This window comes from Sciurus carolinensis, chromosome 1 (genome assembly GCF_902686445.1).
Source record: "Sciurus carolinensis chromosome 1, mSciCar1.2, whole genome shotgun sequence".
Lineage (NCBI taxonomy): Eukaryota > Metazoa > Chordata > Mammalia > Rodentia > Sciuridae > Sciurus > Sciurus carolinensis.
Genome location: NC_062213.1, coordinates 125,112,998 through 125,133,519, shown reverse-complemented (window position 1 = coordinate 125,133,519; position 20,522 = coordinate 125,112,998). Strand labels below are relative to the sequence as shown.

The 20,522-nt window shown below is 36.2% G+C and overlaps 1 protein-coding gene and 1 long non-coding RNA gene across 2 annotated transcripts in view; one reads left to right on the top strand and one right to left on the bottom strand.

Moving 5' to 3' along the window:
• The window catches only part of Dpyd (dihydropyrimidine dehydrogenase), an 810,982-nt gene extending 810,064 nt beyond the window's left edge, over nucleotides 1-918 (bottom strand). The window contains 1 exon segment of the mRNA XM_047549961.1: nucleotides 762-918. Within this exon segment, the coding sequence (XP_047405917.1) occupies nucleotides 762-800 (39 nt within the window). The 5' untranslated portion in view covers nucleotides 801-918.
• Nucleotides 919-1,722: 804 nt separating this feature from the next.
• LOC124959778 (uncharacterized) overlaps nucleotides 1,723-20,522 on the top strand; it is a 70,814-nt gene continuing 52,014 nt past the window's right edge. The window contains exon 1 of the long non-coding RNA XR_007103984.1: nucleotides 1,723-1,818. This is a non-coding gene — a long non-coding RNA (uncharacterized LOC124959778). The remainder of the gene's footprint in view (nucleotides 1,819-20,522) is intronic.

Below are 20,522 nucleotides of genomic sequence, written 5' to 3'. Positions count from 1 at the left end.
TTTATAATTAAATTCTTCTCAAGGCATAAATTAGGGTACTAGGAAGCATTCAGTTGAAGGGCCATGTCATTTCAGATAGAACCTTATTTACAGAAAGAAAGGTGACATTTTCACAGAAACGGAATGCAAAAGGAAATAAAAAAAACTGTTGAGAGTAAAGCACAGTTTATTTATGTTTTTCTGAGGGTTCTGCATTTGTTATGTTCTCAATACTTTGTTCCATTCTTTACTCTTTAAATTATTTCATAAACAGTGATACTAAAGCTAACGGAGGCTGCTACAGCTGACACACAGATCGTTTTACTTTCATACTCCACCTTTGCAAAGAGCAGCATTTGGCTACTGGAGTTGGAGGCTGTGGACAGGTGTCCCCAAAAGATATACAGGGGCAAATGGGGAGGTACGGGGCCGAATGCATGGGGAACAGTCGCTCCGGTACCCTAGAGCCCACCCCTCTGGACTCCGGGGCTTCTTCAGTCACTGCCGCTCAGGGCAGGACCAGACAGGCTTTCTGAAATCGCCTCTGAAGTAAACAGAAAGGTCCCCACCAAAGGGCACCCCCTGCGGTCACGGGAAGTCCTCCACTTGTCCCGCCTGCCCACGCGGGGCCCTGGCTCCGCGCTCCTCCGCCTCCCCCGCAGATCTCCGGCCGAGGCAAAGTTTCCCGCGTCTCCCACTCGCGGGCGCGGCGGCCGCGGAGGCCTCGGGCTGCGACAGCCGGTCCCCCTCCCGCCCCGGGCGAGCCGGCGCGCGGTCGGTACCTCGATGTCCGGCGCGTCCTTGCTAAGCACAGGGGCCATGGCAGTGCCTACAGTCTGGAGTCTCCTACACACAGACCCTCCCTGCGTCCTCGGGCGCCAGCCAGAAACCGAAGCGACAGCTTGCGGGAACGCGAGTGGAAAAGCTGTCGGAAGCGAGGGCCGGCGGCGCGGGGGCGGGGCGGGGCGGGCGCGGGCGGCGACGCCCCCGGGGCGGGGCTGCGCGCTCGGTCCCGCGGCTCCGGCGTCCTGCCGAGCCGCCGGGCCCCGCGCTTCCTTCGTGTGGCCAGTTCCCGCAGGGCCCGGCCGCTGGTTTTCTTCTGCGGGCGGGAGGCGGGAGAGAGCGCTCGCACCGGGCACTGGCCTTACTCTGGAAGCTAGTAAAGGCTGAGCTAGGTAGGCGGGGGACAAAGTGAGGGATCCCCGGGATTAAAGGTAAAAGCTGCGGCGACACAAGTAACAAATTGCTCTTTTCCTTTCCTCCCGTGTGAACCCCGCGAGGTGCAGAAACATTGTCTTAGGATCAACTGGATCTCCCGGAACTTCCCAGGGATGAGAGTAGATGTAATTCAGCAGGCGGGCAGGACTCTGGGCCCGGTGGAGGACCGGAGTTGACAGCCCCTGGGGGCCTGGAAGGGAGCAAGCACCAGTACCTAAAGCCAACAGCAGTATGCAGTAAGTGCTGTAGTTGTACACCATCAAGGCTGGGCTTTTTGTTTTGTTTTTTTGTTTTTGTTTTGTTTTGTTTTGTTTGCAGGATAATCCATTCTATGACTGTTTTTTTTTTTAAAAAAAAACATTATTCTAAAACGTAAAGCTCTTTTGAAGTCCTTTATGTTTTGCCACAGGAAGAAGGGAGGAAGAGGGAGTGATTTCACTTAGAAATAGCCCCATATCAGAAAATATTCACCGCTTCTTTGAGGATGTTTGTGCTCCAAACTTCTGCCCTTTTCTCCCCTAGTTGAATGCATCCCCTTCTCTCATCACACTTTGAACTTACCTCTAATAAGGCATGTGTGGCACTTCATCTTCTTGGCAGATTGTGACCCCGTGGAGTCAGGTATTTCACCTTTATTATTATTATTTTTTATAAGTTCATTCATCCTTCTCAATATGTGTGTATTGGGCAGCTTCAATGTGCCAACACTGTGTTAGGTTCTCACATACAGTCTTCAAGAAGAGATACCATTGTCCCTGAGATGAGACTTAATGTAAGGGCTGAAGTAGAATGTGAGGCTGATTGTCAGATAAAAGAGGATTAGGAGAGAAATTACTGAGACATGGATCTTTGAGTGACTGGAGAAGGCTTCTCTAAACAAGCCCTCAGATTGCCTTCAAGAACCAGCAACTTACTAATGGTCCAATACCTTGTCCTTGAATCAAAAAAATGTTATTATGAGCAACTAGAACATTAAATAGAAGCCTTGGGATCTCCTTGACTCCGTTACCTCACATCCTCATGAAATTCTTTCCCGAGCTCTAAAGAGTAACCTCTTAAGTAAATTTTGAATCACTCTTCATTTCCTCATCTTCAATCCATCCATCATGATCAAAGCCACCAGTATTCCAGGCTTATCTCTTACCTGCTCTCTACTCCAGAATAAAATATTTCTCTCTCTCTCTCTCTCTCTCTCTCTCTCTCTCTCTCTCTCACACACACACACACACACACACACACACACTGTCACACTCACATACACACACATGCTATAAATCTTTCAGTGCTTCATTACAGTCAGAATATGATGCAAACTCTCTAGTGACTTCTAGACAACCTTCCCTTCCCTCCTCTCCAACCTCCCCTGGGGCCGCTCTTACTCTAACTCATGTTCCAACCACAGAATAATCTCATCTTCCAACCACTTCTCTCCCTTTTTATTGTTCACTTCTTGGAATTCTTCAGGTCTACTCATGTTTTAGATCTCAGAGAAGCCTTCCCTGACTCACTCTCACCACCAGCAAAAATTAGACCCACCCTTTCTGTGTTGTTCTAGTTCACAACACCATATTTTTTCATGACAGACCTGCCAAATTTTGTTTTATATTTATCTGAATGTGACTTCTTTAATTATGTCTTCTGTTTAAAGTATAAGCCCCAGGAAGAGAGGGCCCATGTTGATTTGGTTTTCCACTGGGTACTCAGTTCTTGCCTGGGACTGAAAAAAAAAAAAAAAAAAAAAAAAAAAAAACAAGAACACTTGGTGATTGAATGAATGGAGTAGACCCTGAAGTTTGTTATGCACTAAGCAATTCATTTGAGAAACGTTAGTTTCACTTCATCATGTATTCTTCTCAATATTCCACTTATTGCTGAGAAGTCACAATATCTGTCAGTGAATTTCTAGCTAAAATATGTCAAATTAACTACTTTCCTTTCAGGCAGTAATGTTCCAAAGTCATATGTTCTTGCATCTCCCTATAACCATACCGCACTTACCTCCAAACTGATCTATAACTTTTGGGAATATAAGCACACATGCAGATAAACATATACATATGCATATATTCATATATCCAGAGATAAAGAAATATATACATCCTTTATATATGTATACCTAGTAAATGTATGTATTCTTGGACAAATACATGTAGAATAGGTATGATGCATATGATTATATTATATATTATAATTCCTTCTCAAGTTTAATCCGTAAAATTCAAAGTTCAGTTTCTAACCTTCAGAAATATGAACTTCTGTACTCTTCAGGGTAATAATCAATAATTGATTTATGAGTAAAGAAATCCAGGTTATCTCTTTGAGTAAGACACTATCTCCACATTTTCTTTCTGTGATAATTATTTTCCTAAACTACCATAGAATGGTAGGGATAAGTCCAAAATACACGCTTTCCCAAGGTAAGCACTTCATGAATGACAGCCAATAACCAAATATAAAATTCAAACACTGCTTTATGACACCCTAACTTTATCAAACAGATGTGTCCTGTTCTAATATACTTAATTAAGGCATCTAATCACATTACTCACATGCCACATCTATACTCTGTGATCAGTGATTGAATCTAATAATATTTAAATCCATTGAAATTCTACATTAAATGCAGTTGTACCTGTAAATAATCCAAGCTGTTTAAAGCTTACTGCAAATGCATTCACACCACACTTTTAAAAAGTTGTAAATTATGATGGCATTTGTCAAGCTGTCCCTCCATCTGGAAGCACAGTCAAATATCAGGTGTTCCACATTAATTTTTTGTAGGCTTTGGTGAGACAGCTCATCTCTCAACTTAATAGTTTACAGTACATGAATGAATATTATTATTATCACCATAGTCAGAAGTAAGGCTTATGAGTCATCTTTAATTTCACATCTGAAAAGTTTTTCAATATCACAAATTTAGAAACACAATAAAAATTCAGGTTTCCATATGCCTTTATTTTCTTCTTGTAGCCTAACATTAGGCACCTATTTTTGAACACTCTTTGGAAGTTAGAGACTTCAATTGATTGTGAGACACATGTTTCCCTCCATCTGATTTTCTAGGACCAAATGATTATAATCTAGGCCATAATGACTAAAGATCAATTAGGTCCAAATATTTCCAGTATTCCTTCTCTAAAAGACGATATTAGTTTGTGTTCTATAGAATAAACTGGGAATAATTTATTTGACTACATATAAGCAATTATGTAAATGTCATAAAAGCACATAGCACAGAACTACAAATAACTCATGGAAAGATATTCAATAATTATTTTTGAGTGTTTGTTTCAGGCATAGTGATAGGCTCTTTGTGATACCTCAGTGGGTAATAAAGACGTTTATCTCTGTTACCATAGACCTTTAGCTACTGGTTCAAAAATACATATTGCCACTTAGTGATTGTGAGTAAGTGGCTTAAGGGATTGTTGTGAGAATCAAATGTCAAAATGTGTGCAGCAGTAGTCTACCAATTGCCAAGTGCCATATAATGTAAGTCAAATATTAAAAATTTAAAGATTCAATTCTCCAGTGCTCACATTCTGGAAAAACACAATTGGAACATGATTGCCTATGAGCAATTGGGGTAAAATGCAGTGTGAGTGAGAGGTTTATAGCATTATCTAACTTCAGGTAGAGGGAAAACATCCTGTAGAATGAGAAATCTCTGAATTTTCCTCATATCTTACAAATTTTTTCCTGGAGCTTGCTACTTTTCTCTCTCTTTCAGAAGTTTACATAATTACATCAGTTGACACTTAAAGCAGTTTCTTTATTTTTCTTGCTGGAATTTTACTTTTTCATAATTTCAGGTTCACTTGTATCTGGAATTGAGACAGACCCTTACTGTAAATTATCCATTGCTCCCTTTGGTTATCTATAGTGAATGTGGTGATATGTCTCACAGACCTGCAACTCCACCCACCCCTCTTACCTGTTCAAGACCTAGGTGCTCATTCCCTGCACTCCTGTAGGTGTTAGAGGTTGACAGCTCTCTGCTGAGTCCCTCTTTGGAAACTGTCTTTAGCTAAAGGGAGCCATCCATGGGTTCATGCATCTTCCTACAGGAACAGATATTCAATGACTAGTTTGCTTGAGGACATAAAGTTCTGGCTCGTGCCTCAACTCAAGACTTCTTGGAGCAGCCATCCCAACTTCAGAGGTCACTTAAGAAACCAACTAAGACATTTGTTAAGCAATAGAGTTGGATTTCTCCCTGTATGCATCCTCCGCCCCAACTAATCCTCATCCAAACACTACTTCCCAATATACCTTCCTGCATGCACCTCTCAGAGTCTTGTTTCCCAAGCTAAGTTATTACCATTGTTAAGTTAGTGAGTGGAATATTCTGCCTGTAAAATGTGCCAAGTTACCCTCATGCCTAGACATAAAATTTGACTTATATAACAAAATCCCTTTGTTTCTATGTTCTGAGGTGTTTCTGTATTCATTCATTCTCATCTCAAATAACTGTATACCTAATGTAGGATAGTTGCAGTGAAAACCAGGAGAGATACCATGCTGAACAAATTAGAAGTGAATGCTATGGTCATGTAGCTAGCAGATGAGTTAAGAAGATGAACATTTGCAAATAATAACACAAAAATATAATAGTTACTGTGAATAACAATATCAAGGAAAAACAGAGGGCTGTTATAACAGAGAGAACTAGAAAATCACTGGAGGAGTCCTTGAGGAAATGAACCTGTTGCTCATCTAAAGGACAGCAAGAGTTAAAAACAGGAGGTAATCAAAGTACTTTAGTGAGGGAAGGAAACTTCAAAAGCTCTAAAGCACCTACATCCTGATAAAAAGGACTGGAGGTCCCTAGGGCCAGAGTTCAGGTAAGTAGTGGCAGAGTTACAGACAGGGTGAGGCTACAGAGATAAGCTTGCCATCTAGGGGCTTAATCTTTGTGTAAGATTTTGAACTTTATCCTACAAGAACCAGGAAGCCATTTTTAAAGCAGAGGAATGACAGTATGTTTTGAAGTATTACTCTGATCGCAAGGTATGTGTAATTGCATATTCACATACTCATTTGAGTGAATGTGTGAAAATCAACCCAGGTAAGAGATTGCTGGGCATGGGCTCTGTCATTCCCTCCATGCTTGTCTGGGTAGTAACCCTAATTATCATTAGAAACCAAAATACTTCATACATATATCAATATCATTGTTATTTAGCATGTTTTAGCACTTAATAAGCATATCTCTGTTTTTATTCAGAGGCTGGAAAATTAAACCCATACCCCATAAATGTTAAAAAGCAGATCTCTGTCTCTCAGTCAATGGCTGTTTGTCTATTTTCCAACATAAAGCAATAATCATTCATTTTTTTATCACCTGAATAGCGAATGGCATGCTATTCTTCCTTCCTCCGCAATTTGTTTTCATGATTGCCACCACCCAAGACTAAAGTCCTTAATGATTTTGAGTGGGTCTGATCTTTTAATTCTCCACACCTAACATAGTACCTAGTACACAATGGGTATGTGAATATTTAGTAATAATTGTTATATTATTTTTTAAAAACTTCATTGCAAGCAAATATTCATTATCTCTATAAGTATGGCAGTGGGTGTAGAAAGGCTAAGGGGAAAATATTTCTAGTAATGTACAAATAAATAAAGGGCATTAATGAACAATTCACAAAAAAGGAATAAAAGTTTAAAAAATGTAAAAATTTAATTTTTCTAGTAATCAAAGAAATGCCAAAATATTTGACAAATGATCTTTTCACATATAAGACTGGCAAATTCTTTTAGGGATTTACCAAAGTGTAGGAAAAGTGAGAGGTTCATAAGATATTATAATGGTACAGTATATAGGTAGGCAGTTCAGGTTTGCATAGCTATCTTAATCCATTCTAGCTGAAATAGCAAAATACCATAAACCGGGTAGCTTATAAACAACAAAAAATTATTTCTCACTATTCTGGAGACTGGGAAGTTCCAGATCAAGACATCAGTAGGTACTGTGTCTGCTGTGAAGGCCTGCTTTCTAGTTCATACATGGTTCCTTCTAGCTGTTTCCTGGCCTCTTTTATAGAGGATACATATGCTCATGATCTAATCACCTTTCAAAGACCCCCACCACATAGTATCACATGGGTGATAAAGTTTCAACTCACATATTTGGGGTTCAAATCATAGCAGTAGCCAAATTTTAAATGTGTGCATTCTCTTTGACTCAGCAGCTTCATCTCTCATGTTTGTATTTTTAAAAAGGAATCATTCTTGTACACTGTTTACTCCAAAACATGGTTCATTCCATAGTTGTTTACACAAAAATAAAAAGGTAACAAAATATATGTCCTATGATACGTGATTGATTAATAACTGTAGTGAATCCATATAATTCAACTTTGTGCAGTCATTAGTAAAGAGGTTGTGGGAAAATATTACCAATATGGACAGACATAAACCTTTATACATCAACAAATCAAATAACATGATGTTGTAGGGTTTAAATATACATGGAAAAAAACTAATAGATATCAGCTAATTGTAGGAAAAGTAAAAGTTTTTTTAAAACTCCATTGCATGATAAGAAAATTACCAATGCACATACCTTTCATTAATTTTTTTGTGTATATTCATATATGAAAAAAACCTCATTACTTCTACTCTAGTGCTTGACACATATTAGACTAGTTTTTATATTAGGTATTATATATGAAAAAACTGAATACCAAAATCATCTATAATATTCTATAGTTTATTCTATTCAAAATAACTACTAATGTTATCACAGTCTTGGCAAAAAAGGTTTTAAGGGTTATAATCTGTTAAATAGAATTTTTAATATTATTCTAGTGCAAATATGAATATTAAGAGTTATAGAAACTAGAAAACAGAACCATTTTCTAGTTACTTTAGACAAAATAATCTGAATGTTCAAATAATGTTCCATTACCAAAAAAGTGTTTGACTGTTTTGCTTATTTAATCTATAAAACAACAATCATGTCAGTCTTTTGCTGCAAACCAAGTATTTCTTTTTACCTCACTCAGTAGGAAAAAGTCCTTTCAGTGGCTCACAGGCAATGTGATGTAGTCACTGTCTTTTTTTCTCCCCTGTCCCTGCTGTTGTTTACTCCAGTCCCATCCAGACAGGGTTCCCCACTTGCTGTCCTCTCTGCATGCAGTGGTTTCCACTACACATTCCAACAGCTTTGACCTCAAGGTCACCTTCTCCACAAGGTCTTCTCTGACCACTATACTTAAAATTTCAGCTCCTATTTCTTAAATTCACTATCCTCCCTTTTCCTGCTTTATTTTTCTTCATTGTACACAATAAAAATGGCAATTTTATTTGTTCTCATTATGTGTTTTTTATTGTTTGCCTTTCCTACCAGAATATATTTTTAAAATTCTTTTGTTAGTGTCTGAAATCATGTAGATGTCCTCCAAATATGTGTTGATTGAATGAACAAATGGATTTAAAATCAACATATTTGTGTACTTTTCCAATAGCACCCACTCCAGTGCATCTTTTGATGTTTAAAAATTGAAATTTATCATGTATGACAATCAGTGAGACTCTAAGCTAAAAGTTTTCTCTGAGACACATTTCCCGTCCTTATCTTAAGGACTCACTTGGCAATATTTGATAAATATAATCTTCCATGTAAAGTATCCCTTTTGATAAATGTGAAAATATTTTCCATTTCCCTATTTCTCATCTTCATATTAAGAGTTTCATTAGTTTTGGTTTTTTTCAAATTCTCTGAACATTCTATTCTCCACTTATTGAAAATGTTATCAAATTATTTTCTTTTAATATTTTTGAATGCATATTTGCATTCAATATGCAGAGTTCAAGCGAAAGATTATTTGTAGTTTATCCCAGGCAGAATAGCAATTCATAAAGTATTTTAGCATTCTTTTAGAAGAAATATATTACAGCTTTATATCATCGTACGTGTGTATACGTATACCTATAAATGTGACTGTGTGCATACATGTAATATAGACAAACAGACAGATCTAAGACCTCAGCATAATTTTTCCACCTATTGCTCAAGATGACTCATCACTGAATTCATACATTCAACTATCTAGTTTTTTAAGCTTCAGTTGAAAGAGCTTATAGTTTGGGTGTAGACATTGTTTTACTTTTTGCTTGAGGTAGGGAGGGTTGGGGATTGCTGATCACTGTGGTTCTTCCAAGTAGCACAAGTACATTACACAGTGTGATCTTTGATAAACGTCCAAATGGATTTGAAAACTAAGTAAACAGAACTGCTTTTTGAGTCCCATAATTTATTCCAGCCATCTGTCTCTCTCTCTCTCTCTCTCTCTCTCTCTCTCTCTCTCTCTCTCTCACTCTCTCTCTCTCTTTCACACACACACACACACACACACACACACACACACACACACACGTTTATTTCTTAAGAGCTTTATGATTTTCTTTTGCCCACCCACAACCCAGTAGCACCTTTAGGATACAACAACACTAATGTACTTCAGGTCTGACTTTGGCCCCTTAAAGAATATGATACATCTTTCCATTGAGAACAATTTGTCAACATAACCATTTGTAATTTGGAGGTTTAAAAAATGTGGAACCAAAAACATTCTTTTGGCATCGTGCTTTCTATTTAAAGGCCACCAAATGTTTCTTTCTGAGAGATTGTATTGAGCAGTTAGGATCTTGGCATCCACTATTGTTCTAGGAAAAGATTTTCTGGCCCACACTTGTTGTTCCTGGATAATGAATGACTAGAGTATATGGACAGAGCCACCTTCCCATCTGTACAAACCTTAACTACCATCGATTGCTGCCTTGCATCCTCTGTTGAACCACGCATGCTTAATCATTAATTTTACTTAGTGCTAATAAAAATAGCAAACTTTATTGATCATCTACTGTATGCCCAGGACATTACACATAATCTCTGATTTAATTATCACAATAATCTGACTTTAAAGATAGATAACTGATGACTATGTATTATATTGGAGATTCTGACACCTAATTTCCATTTTCAATGGGTGTTCTTAAAACAACAGAAATTTGTAGATTGTATTTGTTCCAAACACAGTGTAGTTTATAAGGTGTATTTTTAGTCCTCCTGGGTAATGACACTAACTTTTAGAGTTCATATTTTGCTTAACAGTGCATTATATTGTTTATATTAATAGTTATATAGCTTTGAAATGAGGCTTGGTAATCTTAATGCTATTTATTCACAAGACTGAAGGATCATGGGTTCTAGAATCTTGCTTAGGACTCCTTAACTTCATATATCTTCCATTTTACTGTTCTGCCTTAAAGTACAGTAACATATTCCCCTAGAGAATTTATTTTTCTGTTCTATTCTAGCCTATTTCACTCTAGTCTAGCCTGTGACCTGCACTAATTCTGATGTCTAGAGAATGATAATATCTGTATCATGGTTTTCTAGGCTACAGTAAGATGCAAACATACATATTATATGACTAGATATGTTACAGCTATGACCATATGTATCAGTCACATCCTATGTAAACATATGTATATTTATATATTTGCAGTTGATATACATAGCAATGCCTATGTGATGAGCTCTATGACAGATTTTGACACAAATGTAATATGCTAAATACTATATCATTTTCTCCCATCGTTTGAACTAAGCTAAATTGCTAAACATAAAACACAAATTTCTAAACAACTAATATGATTCACTGACACAAGACACAATTCTTTAAAGCAGATTTTTCTTGGATTAAGAAAAATGTAACTAGTGTGATAAAAATAGAGAATGATTAAATAATTTGAGATCATTTAGCCTAGAGAAGATAAAGCTACCTAACTTTGAATAAATTATTATGTTTAAGTAGATTTTTAAACTAAGAATAGTAAGAAATTGTTTCCTATTATGTTAACAGGTCAAGAAATTGGTTCAATAAATTAAGAGAGTTTAATTGGATGTAAGAATAAAAACTTGTCCATGCCAAAGATAAAATATTAGCCTAGATTACTAAGGAAGATGTGAAGTCTTTATACTTATAAAAATGCACAAATAGCAAGGAACTATTTACCCCAGGCCCCCAACACCCACCAAAATAAGCTGCTGAACTACATGATCTTAAGTAACTTTTTCTAATTTTTGGTTGTTATAGGCATCATTAACTCTCTCTGTCCCTTCTTTTGTCTTTCCCTGCCATTATGATCACAATACCATAAGGAAATAATAATTTGTGGCCTTTATTTTAAACACATCTGATTATAAAATTATCAACTACACTTCTCTTTTGCATTCAATTATTAACAAGTGACAGTGGTTGTGCATAAGCCAATTTTTCAGGAAAAAAATGCAGATTCCAAGGTAGACCACATTTATAATGTACCCCTTACCATGTGCATGCAAATATAATGGTTAGAAAACTTTTAAATCATACCACTCCTCTGTTCAAAACCTATCAGTGCCTCTTAATTAAAATTAAAGCAAAACCCACATTTCTTAGAATGGTATTCAAGCACTGAGATGATCTGTACCTGCTTGTATTTCTGTTCTCATTTCCTCTCCATTCTTTGACTCACATCATATCGGTCAAGGTGGCGTTACTATTTGTCCAGCATGTCAGCTTCTTAGGTTTTTCTGTTCTGTATCTTTGGATTAATATCAAAATGGTACAGAGTAGGCAACCATTCAATGATGTCAAATCAACATATTTCATGGATAGGAAATAGCAAGTGCAGAGACTTTAACTTCTCTCTTTCCATCATCTACACCTAAATATGCATAGGCACAAGTGCACATCAATGTCCGACTCTTTCTCCTAACTGCTTTCTTCACCTTATAAACTGACATTATATCTGTATTGGTATACTTCCTTTTATCAGCTTCTTTTTATTTATCATCAGTACTGCATATTCTTTGGTACATTACCCACCACCTAGAATAGGACCTAACATGATAGACATTTAATAAATAAATCTTTCACTTTACTCTCAATTTAAAGTAGCTTTTGTTTCTGCAGTGTCAAAATCTGGTGAAAATTTTTGTTTATAGTTGTGACTATAGCCAAAGTCAGTACATTTGTGATGGAATAGTATGCTTATCATGGAAAGTGCTATAGTCTAAAGGTGAACTGGAAAGTACAATTTGCAAAACTTATACCATTTATTCTTTCTAAAACTGAATCAAGGCTTATACTCTTTGGGGAAAGATGCATTATTAAAGAAAACTTATTGTGAACTTCTTTGCTGCATATAAGAAAGCATAGCATGTTAAAAAATGTGATTCTCTGTCTGATGTGAGAAGAATTTATTCCATCCCTTATCTGAGCATTTCATTGCCATTTGCATGTTGCCTGGAATACAAATTGTACTTAGTAATCAATCAGTGTTTAATTGCCGCTCAAGTAAACCCTTGTAATCAGACTTGCTGTAAAAATGTTAAGGTGTTCAAAAAGCATAAGGTGGCATTTTCCTCTCCTTCTTATTATGCCTGTGTAACTTCCATTAATACTAATAGGAGGCACAGCTGGTCGTCAACAGGAGATTACAGGTTGCTGTTAAAATCATATTTTATTTTTATACCTTGGCAAGTTTTATGTATTGAAATCAGGTGGCCAGATTTTTGCTGCTGTTAAAAATCTTTTACTCTGAAAGAATGAGATGGAGGGGGGCAAAAATTGAGTCTCATATTTTTTATTTTAGGAATAAAAAGACTCGAAATCCAAGCACCAGCTTGTCCTTATACAGCAAGTCTGTCTTATTCTTTAGCACCAGCTGGAGTCCCATTTCTAATTTGCTGTGAAGAATTAAGTGATTTGAGACCCATACCCTGGAGTATTTGACCTCCAATGTCAACCAGCTAGCTTGCAATTCCCTTGGCTGGAAAGTTTCTCCAGAATTGATTTGAACTAACATCAGTTAAAATACTTTGCCATATAGTGGTAAATATGATTGCAAATGTGAGTAAGACTTTATAACCATGAAAATAAGTACACAGTAGAATATGAAAGAAAAGCATTTAGGCCCTCCGAGGACCTTAGTGATCAAAAATGTTGTCATAATAGAACTTTCACCTCAAGGTCATCCATCTGATTCTGGCACAGCTGGGTGTCTTTTTTGGCTGAAGCTGGTTGTTTGTAGCCCATGTGAATGTGTCCATGCTCTGGAGTTCATTTCTTTGTGGTCGGGTCCATTTGTCATAAATAGCTATTTCTGTTATTCTCAATTGCCACGATGTTGATAACCCTAGAGAAGAATAGAAGCACTAAAAATGGTAGTTAGTGCAGTATCATTGTTACCCAAACACAAACTAGTCTCATTTTAATCTGTTTTCATTCTCTCATGCTATTGCCATCATCTGAATTGTCTTCATTTTTTTCTCTGCAGTTAATCTAGTCCTTCAAATTATTTAACACATTCCTTCTTTCTCCATGAAACTTCTCCCAATAATTCCTGTGATCAGTAGATTGTGCTCATTGCTCAACTTGCTTTGTACTAATTACCTGACAATATCAGTGTAACTGAGTGATAAGATGAGTAGTGCTGGAAGGAATAGTAGTCAAACACTATTGTAGAGAGAATAAATGTCGCCATGCTCATAACTCTCCTTACACTTCTCCACCCTTGTTCTTTTTTCATTTCCCCCTTCTCCCAGCATCATTCCAGTTCATTGATCCATTTTATCCTATCATCCCTGATTGGGAACATCTATAAAAACTTAAATTGAGCAACACATATACCATTTATGATAACTTTAAAATAATATTTGAATGTAATAAGATTCCCAGAATTGAAAACTTGGGACTTAATGTGTAAATCTATCCCATGAAGCCATATCTTGCTCCTCACTCCTAAATCTCATCTGGCTCCTTATTATAGAAACACCTTGTACTGACTGACAGCCTGTAGTTCTGTTACTCATCTTTTGCTACTGCCTATTTTAACTTGTTGGAGTATCATCTAAACCTTGAAGGGTACAATAAATTTGTAGCCAGGAAAGTCCCCATCCATAATAAAGTGAATGTAAGAGAAAGTGTGTGGAAGGTGCCAGGTATGAGGTGAGAAGAAAAGGTGTAGGTGCATTCTGAGAATTCCTGATTGGAAAAGCAAGTAACAATTACCTTTCAGAAACCATTTTCCTCCATATTTTATTTTCATATGTTTTGGGGGAGGGTTACATGGAATATTTTGTATTATTTTCCAAGTGTACTGTGAGGTAGCCTTATGACATTGGGCAGTTACCAACCTTAAAATTGAGTGTTTTTTTTCCCCATAAATAAAAATACATGGTGGGACTGAGTAATAAAAATAGCTACCATTTTTCAAGAAATTATATTACACCACATACTGCTTTAAGTGCATTATGTATGTTTTCTCATTCAATACTAAATCAGTCTCAGAAGATATTGTTAAGCTTGTTTTACAAAAAATAAGAGTAAATCGTGTCTTCAGGAATTGAAGTTCCTTGATCTAAATCACATTACCAGAAATATCAGTTTCAAGCTGATATTTCAACTCCACCACCTATTTTCTTAACCAGTATTGAACACAATCTCTTTAAATCCTAATAGTCTATGATTTGGTTATCCTGTTTAAGCAACTAAAGATCTATCCTTAGATTCTACCACAATATGTCAAGTTTCCCATATGAAAGTAATATGCTTAGGCATTCAATTCAGTATTCGAACAAAGAGTAGAATGAAGGAGAACTGGGTTTATATGCTATTATACAACAATGCTTGCTTACTTAAGTTATTGTCCCTGGTAGATTGAGTGTTAATATTCTAATAATACATGTATATATTTTTTCTTTGACATCATATAACACATTTGGGCACTGAATAAACTACTCAATAAGTTCCTACAGTTCATTACTCGTGTACTAATAAAATTAAAGGATTAAGTCATTAGTACTCAGAGTTTTATACCTTTTCAAATCTGTACTGGGAATGTGTCAGGGATAGTGTACTGGTGAGAAAGTGTAAAAAGAAAGGACTTGAGTTCCTTCCTCAGAGATTCATAAGTAACTATTTTTTCTATCCTTGTTTGGAAGGATGGGGAATACAGAAAATGACTAATCAAATGTTTTCCCAAATCTTATGATGTCCCATAACCGGAACTTAAAATGAAAAGCTAAAATTTGATTCTTTTTTTCCTTCTTTCTTTATTTTTTTTAAACAGTTGCTTCAGTTTAGATCTGGACAGTCTTTTAAAAGACCATTTGTTAAATAAAGACCTGGTACCCAGCTTTGTGCTACAGGGAAGTAATGGAAACCCTATAAGGTAGGGACCTAATGGAAGGTCTTCAGGTCAGTGAGAGTATTCCCTTGAAGGGGATTATGGGATCTTGGTCTCTTTCTGTCTTTAGCTCCACAGCATGAGGTAACAGCTTTTCTCTACCAAGATGTGCTGCCTCATCCAGAAGCAATAGAACCAATATATCATGGATTGAAACCTCCAAGACTGTAAACCAAAGTAAACTTTTTCCCTTTATAAATTGATTTATATCCGAAATTTGTTACAGTGTGGAAAGGTGACTAGCACACTAATATTATATTTTAACAGCCTTTAGCTAAACTTAGAATCCCACTGAGTAAAGATATAAGAGGAGGATAATAGACAAATAATTCACACCCATTTATCAAAATATTATTCTGTAACAGATTTTTCTTTGTGTGTGCTGCTCATGTTGTTTTAATGTTGTTGTTCACTTTGGAAGAAATAGTGGTATTTTCAAAACTAGTAATTCCTTTCCTGGAGAAATTGCCAAATTCAGAATACCTGCTTACTAGGTACTCACAGCTGATTTCCCACATGTAAGGTGGTCATATTCTGTACCATATCATCCAATAAAACCTTCCTGTTCAGTGTTTATTTGGGACCATAGAGCCAAAATTCTCCTCTAAGAGTATTTATCTCAATCATATTTGCTAACTTAAAGCCTACTTGGAGATTTAGGTGTTTCCAGAAATAACATTTTTACAAATGTACTTTTGGAAGTTGTGGTGGTATGAGAGTGGATGTGGTTATTTGTTCATTTGTTACTTTAGAAGAAGTTGTTACTTTAGAAGAAGTATTTTTTCTTGTGAATGTAATTCCCTCCCTCTTTCCATCTGGTTCCTGGGAAGGAAGCCCTGCTATTTTGTTCCTGAGGACTCATTTTCCAATCATCCTGCTCATCAAACAAGCATAGATAAATAGATTATTATGCCATTCTGGGGGAGCCAGTAAACTTCATTTCTCAAACCAGTAAGCTGTATTCTTGAGATAAGAATCCATATTATGAGAGAGATTGGAGAGAGGATAGTGAAGAACTTATGTTTTGGGACATGTGGAATGTATTGGGATTTTGTTGCTGTGACCAAAATATACTACAAAAACAACTTAGAAGAAAAAAAATGTATTTTGGCTCACAGTTTCAGAGGTTCAGTCCATGACCAATCAAGTCCTTTGCTCTGGGTCCAAGATGCAGTAGAATACCATGATGGAAGGATGTGGTGAAGGAGTGTTGCTCTGCTTATGGCAGCCAGGAAACAGAGAAAGCAAGGTGAAGGGGCCACAGGGAAGATGAACCCTTCTGGGCATGCCCCCTGTGACCCAGCTCCTCTAGCCATGTCCCACCTGCCTAAAGTTACCCCCCAGTGAATCCATTCAAGATAGAATGGAGTAATTATGTTATAATTCTCACAATCCAATCATTTCATCTCTAAATATTCCTGTATCAACACAGGAACTTTTGGGAGCCACCTTGTATCTCAACCATAACATTGGATAGTACAACTGGTCCTCTATCTTGAGAGGAAACAAGGAGTAGTAAGAAGTAAAAGAGTACAGTTTCCACAGGGTAGAGCCCTCCAAATATGTAGGGTCTCAAGAGAAGGCTCCATGGGTATCTGAAAAGACTGGGCCCTGTATTTCACCATTCTGAAGATTCTGAAAAGTATTTTAAGTTAGGTAACAAAGAATTTAGCCTTGTATTGCAGGCACAGTCATCAAAGATACTATGTTGTCTGGGCAGAAATACTGACAAAAATAATAGAGCATATAGTTTGGAATCAATTTTTAATACTGGCATTGTGTGGTCCCTAGATGGTCTCTTTAGTTTTCAATAAACTTTTACTTTTAGAAAAACTTTGATGATAGCACATTATTATGATATCTTACATTAGTACAGTATCTACATTAAATTAATGAAGCAAATTGGTCTGTTATCATTATCTAAAATTTATACCTTACTCAAGTTTCTTTAGTTTTTATTTACTGTTTTAACTGTTGCAGGACACCACCAGTGTACCACAGTATAGTTAGCATGTCTTCTTTGGTTCTTTCTATGTCACTTCCTCAGATGGTCCCTGTTTTATATGATCTTTTTAAGGAGTGCTGGAGGAATACTTAGTAGAATCTCCATTAATTAGGATTTGTTTGATGTTCTTCTCAGGAGTAGACTGTGTTAAGGATTTTGAGGAGGAAGGGTACAGAGGTAAAGTTCCATTCTCATTGTATCATGTCAAGAGTATATGCCATTGATCTTAATATGGTTAATATTAAACTTGATCTTTGGTATCTCCACTCTAAACCTACTCCTTTTTGCTTTCTTTTTCCAGATGAATATTTTTAGAATAGAATAACTTCAGAAACCCCACACTTTAATATTAAGGGAAGAGAAATATCAATCATGATGGGATGGAGAAGTATATAAAAGAATGGGTTTGAGCTATGCCTTGAGAAAGGGGCAGGCCTTCCATATGCAGAAGGGACAGAGGATAGGGAGTTATGTTTCACTTCCTGAAGACCTAAGTACCCACATAAATTATTTGGAATTTTTCTTCTCAGAAACTTGGTTTATTTTTTCCTATTTATTTATTTATTCAATCATTTATTTGTATTAATATGGGTTGATAAATTCTTATTTTATACTTTGAGTTATAATCCTTACTACTTGATTTTCTGCTAAAATTTTTCCATCACTGGCATTGAAAGCACTTGCAGTTTCCACCTGTGTCCTTTTGACATAGCCCATCATTTATGTGTGTGTGTCTGTATGTGTGTGTGTGTGTGTGTGTGTGTGTGTGTGTTTAAGCACTTGCTTACTTTTTGGCACTACAACATGTTCTTCACCTTACATATTCCTTCCTTGAATTCTGGAGGCAATCATTTCTTACCTTCGTTCATTTTATTGAAGAATAGTATTAGATCTAGGCCCCTGACCATGCTTATTGCTCTCGGAGTATGGTCATATGGGCCTCCTGAAATGACAGAAGAGTTTATTATATGCGTGTGTACTAAATTTTGTTTATGCACATATCTATAAATATTTCCATGTTTCCACCTGCAATATGTATATTAAGTTAAATAATATACATATTTAATTAAACATGAATTCATTTTGATGCCTTCAACTCTACTCAATTGTCACACTGATTATTGTAAATTTCTCGCCTTCCTTTTCTGTAACTCCACGCACCAACAATGTGAAACTTGATTTCCACAATCCACCATCCCTTTACTTAATGTTCAATTTTAGTGTATGTATGTAGCAGTATAGGAATTGTTAATCCCTGCCCCATGAGAAGAAACTGTAACAACTGCACTACAAAGCTTATATACAATGCCTCTTGCCTTTTATGTTACAGATTACTAATTTCCAGAGTTACTGCAGTCAATGTTTTCCTCCACTGCCCTAAATGATGTTAATTCATTCTTTTGTAATATAGTTAGATTCTTTTGTCACAGTTTACATTCTGTCCTGGGATTTGTTCATGTTCTAAATGATTTTGTTTTAATTTGCATATGCTGAGGTTTATTCTTTGTACTATAAAGTTCTATGGATTTTGACAAATGCATTTTATCATGTTTCTACCAATACAGTAGGTTAAAAAATAGTTTCATTGCCCTGAAATATCACTTGAATGTTATGTATTCAATTCTGCTCTCTCCTGGAATGTTGCCAACCACTGGTCTATTTACCAACTCTAGAGGTTTGCCTTTCCAGAATGTCATATAAATAAAATCACATAGTAGATAGCCTTCCAAACTAACTTCTTTCACTTAGTAATGTGTATGTGAAATTCATGCATTATTTTTGCATAGCTTGATATCTCATTTCTTATTACTGAATAGAATTACATTGTGTGGATGTATGACGGTTTACTTAACCTTTAACTTACTAAAGACATCTTCCAGTTTTGGGAAATTACATATAAAGCTTCTATAAACACTCATGTCTAAATGATTTTAACTTTACCAATTTAAAATTTAAATTGTTTTTAAAATTTAAAATGTTTTTATTGAGCTGTAATTTATATACCATAAAAATCCATTTATTCAAAGTGAATATTTCAGTGGTTTTATACTTATAATATTGTACAACTAATGCTGCTATCTAATTTCAGAATATTTTCAGCACCCCAAAGGGAAACTCAATGTCCATTAGCAGTTACTCCCCATTCCCCCTTTTCTCCAGCCTGGATCTATTTTCTCTTTGTCTCTATTCTTTCCTATCTGGATATTTCATATAAATGGAATCATATGATACTCATCTTTTGTGTCTGACTCCTTTAACTTAACATAAATGTTTCCAAAAGCCATGTATGTTGAAGCATATATCAATTATTACTCATTTTTATATCTCAGTATTATTACATCATATGGATATACCACACTTCATTTATCCTTTTATTAGTTGATATTCCTTTGGGTTGTTTCCACTTTGGGGTTATTGAGAATAATGCTGTTATAAACATTCAAGTACAAATTTTCATATGAAGATATTTCATTTCTCTTGAGTATTTTTGCTGGCAGTGCAATTGTTGGGTCATATGGTATCATATCCTTAACTCTCTGAGGAAGTTCCAAACTGTTTTCCAAAGCAACTGTACAGTGTTATATTCCTACCAGCAGTGTGTGAGTTTCATATTCACCATAACCTCACCAAAACTTTTTATTATCATTTCTTATTATAGTCATCTAAAAGATGTGAAGGGATAGCTCATTGGGTTTTGATCTGCATTTCTCTAATGACTAATAATGTTGAACATATTTTCTTGTGCTTGATTTGCAGATGTTTGTATGGACATAAGTTTTCAAATTGGTTTGGAAAATACCTAGAAGCAATATTGTTAGATTTTATGCTAAAGTGATGGTCTCCTTCATTTTATTGAATTAAATAAATGTGGTGTGAATTTTAACCAATTTCTTTAACTCATATCTGTTATATACCATGACAGCTAACTGTTAGCTAGAAAGAAAACAGAAAACTCATAATGCCCTATGCTGTTCTTCCCTGAGTATGGGCAGAAGTCACCCCTTAGAGGAATTGGCAAGGTGTCCTGGTATTTGCAATTGTATGCTGCAGGCATTTAGTGTCTGAG